At 40.0% G+C, this 7,235-nt stretch overlaps 1 protein-coding gene across 1 annotated transcript in view; it reads left to right on the top strand.

The window, feature by feature from the left end:
- The first annotated feature begins 661 nt into the window (after nt 1-661).
- FMN2 (formin 2) overlaps nt 662-7,235 on the top strand; it is a 159,618-nt gene continuing 153,044 nt past the window's right edge. Inside the window, exon 1 of the mRNA XM_014951225.1 lies at nt 662-2,655. Coding sequence (XP_014806711.1) covers nt 714-2,655 — 1,942 coding nt within the window. The 5' untranslated portion in view covers nt 662-713. The remainder of the gene's footprint in view (nt 2,656-7,235) is intronic.

Below are 7,235 nucleotides of genomic sequence, written 5' to 3'. Positions count from 1 at the left end.
CATCTAAACCAGAAATGGAAGAGAAGAAGTAACTGACTAAAACTGTTGCACAAGCGTCCAAAATTATTAACAAGTGGCAGTGTTTAAATCAATTATTAAATATATAAGGTGAAATATAGGAATGTTTACCATATCCTTTTTCCTTAGTAGTACTTGAATAGTGTTATTTTTCTTGTTTGTTTTGTCTTGTTCCATGCCAGATGTTCTTATCAGGGAAAACAATGGTGGTGTGTTTTAATATTGATGAGTTGATTCTCCTGGGAATAATAGTATATCTACCTTCACAGAATACAAATTGTGGGAGCTTTTTTGTAGTGTAATTACCATAATGCATTGAATTTGAAGTGCAACTCTTCAAATCTATGGAAAGAACTTTTTGTTTATTATCTTTCTTCTATCTACTTTGAGTGACTCTCATTTTAAAACTAAGTATTGTGTTTTGGTGGCCAGTAAAAAGTAAACATGTAAATCGCCAGAGGGACTAAATAAATAATCTGTCAAAGTAGCATATTCTTTAGCACCATATGAGCTATTAAATAGTCATAATATTTCTCTTTCCGAGGCTGATAGTTTATTTATTGAAACAATTGTAGAGTAATTAAAGTACCTTGCTTTAACTTTTTTTTTTTTTTTTTTTCTCTCCTTTTCCCTCCAGGAACTTGAACATCGGAGTCCTGAAATTATAAATGATTTGGTGACGAGCTGTGCTTGCAATGCAGGCCATAAAAACGGTGGAAAAAGAAGTGACTTTTATAAAGGAAACCCTTTTCACAGAATCCTTCCTACAGAAAGGAGAGCGCAGCAGAAGCCCGGAGAGCAGGCGGCTCCGGCAGCAGCAGCCATTGGAAGGAGCTGTCTGCAGCTCTCAGTGCTGTACTGAGCATGTCCCAGCGGAGCCCAGTGCGAGCAGCACATTATGCAAAAAGGCAGCTCTAGCAGATGGGAGAGAGGCACAGCAAGCGTTTGCTTCACTTGCACCACCACCGCTTGAAAACAAATCTGCATCGCTAGAGGGGATCTCGCCGGCAGGCCGAAGGAATGAAATCCGGGAGCATGGCTTGATTGCTGAAGGTGTTGCACCGCGAAAAATCATGGGGAATCAAGATGGGAAGCTAAGGAAAAATACAGGTGATGTGCATGAAGGAGAGGATGCCTCTGGGCCCAAGGATACAGACGGCACAAAGAAGGTATCGGGAAGCAGAAGAGGTCTGGGAAAGCATGCAAAAGGAAGTGAATCCGGTAAGAAGAAGGGTAAGTCGGACTCGAGGGCCTCGGTGTTTTCAAATCTGAGGATCAGAAAAAATCTGTCTAAGGCTAAAGATGGGAATAGTAGTTCACGGGAGGATGTTTTGGAAAGCCAGGCCTTGCAGGCTGGAGAGCTGGACAGTACACATTCAGTTGTAACTAAAACTCCAGATATAAGCATCTCTGCGGATGAAGGGGGTCTCTCAGACACGGATGTTGAACATTTTGAAATCAGAAATGAAACTGTCCCAGCTGCTGTGGAGACACAGGATGGACAAAGGACCAGCTCTGGCTCTGATACGGATATATACAGTTTCCATTCAGCTACAGAACAAGAGGATTTGCTTTCTGATATCCAGCAAGCTATTAGACTGCAGCAGCAGCAGCAGGGGGCAATTAACACTGGAACTGAGGACCTTGTCACCAAAACAATGGGCCGACACATGGCTAATTCGCAAGCAGCCCCCTTAGATTTTGAACGGTTTCTTTCAATAACCACCACTGACAAAGAGAGGAGCCCAGACACTGAGGGGGCTTTTCCAGCGATATCTGAAATCGAAAAAAGGATTCCCATCTCCTGTGCAACTGAACATGAACTGAAAGAAGCAGTAAATGGCACAGGCTCTCCTGGTAACGGCTTATTTGAAACACAAGAACGTAAGCCATTGATTGAGGAACAGGAACAGCTCGTTGCTGGAGTGGATGCTGTAGCTAGTGAACTAGAAGATGATTTAAATAGAGCTGTGGTAGAAAATGGGTCTCTCAGTCACAGCTCCACACAACCTTTTACAACCTCAGTAGCAGATGCTGAGACTAAAATTGCTGAAGTGCAGGCTGTTGATTTGCAGAGCTCTGTAACAGAGGATGGTATTTCAGATGCAGGCCGTGATCATGCTGCTGAGACTCAGGAAGGAAAACACACTCTGTCAGCCAGTCAGGAGGACCTGCATAATGGTTTATCCACAGAAAATAAAAATGGCATTTTGTCCTCTGAGGGGACGGCAGGAAGTCCAATGCTTGGTTCCCGATGCTTTAAGCCCTATTTAATTAACCCTTGTTACATCAAAACCACAACTAGGCAATTGAGTTCTCCCAACCATTCACCATCTCCCTCCCCATCCCAGAGCCCGCTTTTTACAAGAAGGCAGGAGTCTTTCCACAAAAAAGAAAAAGTCTCAATCAAGAAGCAGAGGTCTGCTAGTTTGGCAGGTTTATTTAGTCGTTCAGCAGACTGGACAGAAGAGGTGTCTAATCACAAATGTGAGGTAACGCAGAAGGTGGGCTCTGCAGGCTACTTGGAGCACAAGGGGTTTAGAGAGAAATTTCAAACGGAAAGAGTGCCTTCGACTCCTTCAAGAAAGTCCTCAGGGGTGCAGGCTTCTACAGAGACATTTCCCAATGTCTTTTCAGGTGAGTGACATGTGTTAAGGCTTTTTCCAGAGAGTCTTTGAAAAAATACTTAAAATACTTGAATTCAGTTCTTTGCATGTACTGTTGTCTTTACTTGTGCTGACAGTTTTAAAATTGAAGGCCTGATCTTACAAACAGAGTCACATTTTGTTAATGAGCATAGCCTCTCTATTCGGTGTCAGCCTGGCAGTACTGCCAGTAAAGGAAGTGCTTAACTCTTTGAAGTTTTTCTTTCTGCTTTTCTCCTTTGTCTAAATCCTGTAGGAAAAGGCTGGATGCCTGAAATTCTTGTTGAAAAATGCTAAGAGCTACAGTGTTGTAGGCAGACCAGCTCTCTGGATAAATAGATCTTTCAGATGCGAAGCTTTCTGTGGCTGTGATCCTGTTTGGGGTGTTCTTGTGTGAGGCGCTGTTCTGATGTACTGTAAATATTTGAGAGCTGCACCTGGTGTTAGACCGAGACAGTGATGGGGATTTAATCAGTACAAAAAGGAAAAAGCCATGCAAGCACCCATGGACAGCACTACAGAAAGGAACCAATTTCCCCTTCAGAAGGGGGAAAGAGGAGGAAAAGAAAATGCTAATGACTTGAAGAGGCAGCATAAAATGGAGAAGAGAAGGGAAACTGTGGGTAGTACAGTTTGGTAGCTCTGGCAGGGGGCTGCTCAGGCTGCATAAGGTGACTCATTCAGGAAAACATTCTGTTACCTTGCCTGTTAGGCAGCTTGCATCTCATAGAGGGATAGGAATGTAGTATTTACAAATGAAACAGTGTGAATAGGTGGTTATGTTTTCCTGCATGTTGAGGTTTTTTTCCCTTTCTCTTCCCTTTATCTGAAGTTTCTATATAAAGCTAATGTAGTCACAAATAGAGAAGGCCTCTGCCGCATAGGAGGTTATGTATGCAGAGGAAACTCAGCAACACAGTGCATTTATTTTTCACTTAAGAAGACTGTAGAACTAAGAGAATACAGAGAATGTGCCCTACTAGCGTCCGTTACAAGATTAAAACAGTTGAATCTATAATCAGGTTTGTTTTGAATGGAAGTCTGTTCTAGATGCGTGAGCACAGTAACCACATATGTACTGGAGCTATTTGGAAAAGATGCAGTGAGAATTTTTTTGTCCTTTTATGAAAACTAAACAAAGTATGATCTATGAAGGGAGCAATGACATAATTTAAAAATCACATGTAAGAAAACAGTTAAGCCATCAACAACTGTTTTGTATAAAAGGACTATCTTGTTTTATACTCCAGATTTTAAAAATTATATAACTTGTAGTCATTTGCATTTGTAGTTGCTTTCTTTGTGAATATGCTGCTCTGCTTGACATCATAGTAATACTGGTGAATGAACCTATCTGGAAACAGAAATTAAAATTAGTAGCTTTTTGGCACAGCAGCTAACTCCAGGAGTTTGAAATTCTCAGGTAAAGCAATGACATTATTTTCCAGATTCAAATTCCAAGACAACTTTCATTCTTCAGTAGTCTTGAACAGAAATCCCCAATTTCAGTCTTGAAAATCTGAATTCAAGTTTTTAACACAAGAAAACCAGTCCCCTCTGAAGAAGACAAGGTCTCTGTGAAGTAAACTAAATCTATTTTTTGTGTTTTAAATCCCTTCCCTTTCTTAGCTATAATTTCAGACATACCTATTTAAAGTTTTACAACTTGAGATGGTCACTACTTTCAGATTTGTAGCATATAAAAAGCACAATTTTATTTTTTTTTTTACTGTCAACATTTGGCAGCTTATAAACGACTAGGAGAGCAAAGCTTTAAATCATATCATCAGCAATTAGACTTTCTTTTTTATGGTGGTACTATGATGGAAATAAAGTTTATTTGGCAAACTTCAAGAACATGGAATTACATTTTTAAGACCTGTTTTCTAGGAAACAGACTGCTTCACATTTCACAGAATCACATGGAGTTGGAAGGGACTTCTGGAGATCATCTAGTCCACCCCCCCTGCCAAAGCAGGTCCACCTAGAGCAGGTTGCACAGGAACTTGTCCAGGTGGGTTTTTAATGTCTCCAGAGAAGGAGACTCCACCACCTCTCTGGGCAGCCTGTTCCAGTGCTCTGCCACCCTCAAAATAAAGAAGTTCCTCCTCACATTTAGGTGGAACTTCTTATATTCAAGTTTGTCCCCATTTCATCACAAGGTTTTGGTTTACTTTATTAATAATTTTTGGGTTATTCTGTTTTCCCACCAACGCTTTAGACTGTTATTGTGAAGGGACCAATGTCCAATGCAACAGTAGTTCTGTCTCTTATGGAAATTACAGTGACCCTCATTTGCATGTACATACCAGCTGTCTTTATAGGCAGAGGACAATTATACCTTTCAGTTCATGCAGAAGAGCTTGAAATGAGGGAACTGGAAATGATGTGATAACAATTCTTCCCTTTTTGATCATTCTTCTTATTTTTAAAAATATATTTACAAGCTGAAAATTATAGGAATATAGAAGTCATTGGTAGACTACACAAAAAAGGGAAATTAAACTTAACATTGGTGTTTCCAGAGATTGGCTGTCATTGCTATAAGAGCAGAAAAGCCTCTTTATTTAAACCAGTCTTCACATCAACAATTACAGAAATAATTTCCTTGTAATTTGCATACTGCATTTGAAAAATGTTGTTTTTTAATTGCATGCATGAGATGCATCAATTTGGGGATTACCATCAGTCTTTTAGAGATAACATTCTTTATAGACCCTCATTTCTCTCCTTAAAAAAAATAATCAGCTTCTTGCCTAGAGCATTAAATCCCATCTCGCTGTGCAGTGACTGCAGTGTTGTTCTGTATTTCTAACTAGAATCAAGTAAAATATTCCACAACGCTTCAGTCATCGATTTTAAATACAGCAGGTTCTATGCAGATGACTGGCCTACTTTTGCACTGTGTTGTGGTTTGGCTATATGCCATTTGGTTTTCATAATGATCCATATGAACTCTTCTAAGGATGTTTTAATGTAAAATGTAGATGAAAGCAAACAACTGGAATGCTAGGGACTCTGCATATTTTAATTTTGCTTTATGTAAGAAATAAGTTTGATTTTTCAAATATGATGCACTGACTAAGAATGTGGTGTGGACAAATTTACGTGTGTTTTGTAAGTCAGGCATTGGATCTATTTCTTTTATGATGAGGACAGCTGTATTTGAAATTGCTGTGACAGTAATTACAAGTTCTAGATTACCTGATGCGCAGTGGAGCCACAGCTTTTATCTTGTTGGTCCCAGGAGGACAAGAGCTGAACCTGAATGAATAAGATCAGCTCTTTCGCTTTGGTGTGTGGCACTGAATGATTTGCACTAACAGTAAGAGTGTATCTCAGTGGGAAAATGAAATTGACAGTTCCAAACATTGACATAACTGATAAAGAAGAACTAATAGATTGATTTAATCCTCATATTAATTTAAGGTGCAGTGATTACAGAGGAGCTAGTAAGGGTGTCTGTTACATAAACTGAGTATGAGTCCTGTCAGCTGCCTCAGATGGTAATTAAACTTGACCCAGGCAAACCAATGCCCTTTCTAATCTCTGTTGGCTGTCTGTAACACACTTGCTGCATGAATCTCTTTCAAACAGATCGTTTATCTTTACATTTCTCTTTAGAGATTTATGTTTGTCCTGTTGTAGCTGTAAATGGGAGACAAACAAAAAGTCCTGGTTACCATAAAACAAACCCTGAAGTCAGTCCCATGCTTGTGTGCTCACAGCCACTTTCTGATTTCCGTGGAGTGCTTGCTTGCTTCTCACAAAGGCCACTTTATCTCACTGTGCTAATGTCATCTGCACCAACTTGCAGTTCCGGTGTACTGTCTGAGGGTGTATACAAAGGTCTCTGTATAGATAAGTATGTCAAAACTTGAAAAAACAGAATGGAAGTTTGTTTCTGAGACATAAAGTCAATGTTTTTACATATTTCTTCAAGGTTTTGTTTCATTCTGATTCATGTGATGATGCACGCAATATGGATTTGTATCTATTGACATCCTGAGAAGACTGTTTATTATGGAGCTGTTATTTAAGAGTACTTATGGTTTACTGTTACACTGATGATTTTTGTTAGCAGTAATACAAACGTTTCTTTTATCAGATGGTGGGGCAGTTCAGCCCTCTCTAATTAAGGTTGCTGCCCAACAGCAACCCTTCATGTGATACAGGATCATGCACTACACTGAGTGTTGCTAGTAAGCATCTGAGGAGGAAGATCTTCCTCTTTTTGCCTAGTAGACCCAAACTGCGGAGGGGCGGGGGGGCACACAGAGAAGAGCTACAATACTCCAACTACAGTAAAATGTTTGAAAATTAGCTGTAATATGTTACTGAAAAACTGCTGAGTGCTAGTAAGTTGCTTTCATGTTACTGTGCCAGCACTGCAATATGGGAATCAGAACAACGTGAGTAATGTCACTGGAATGCAGTGCTGCCACAGGCTTGTTTTGGTGGGGTCTCATGATTAACGCTTTGATCTTTATCTAGAGCTTCATTGAGAGTAGCAGGTTTTGGTCATGGGGTTGAGTGGCTTTATCTCTTCTTTCTGAGCAGCTACCCTGTTCT

Source organism: Calidris pugnax, unplaced genomic scaffold (genome assembly GCF_001431845.1).
Source record: "Calidris pugnax isolate Ruff unplaced genomic scaffold, ASM143184v1 scaffold24, whole genome shotgun sequence".
In the NCBI taxonomy this organism is placed as follows: domain Eukaryota; kingdom Metazoa; phylum Chordata; class Aves; order Charadriiformes; family Scolopacidae; genus Calidris; species Calidris pugnax.
Note: the sequence above shows the minus strand (reverse complement) of the source record. Positions and strands in the feature narration are given on the sequence as shown.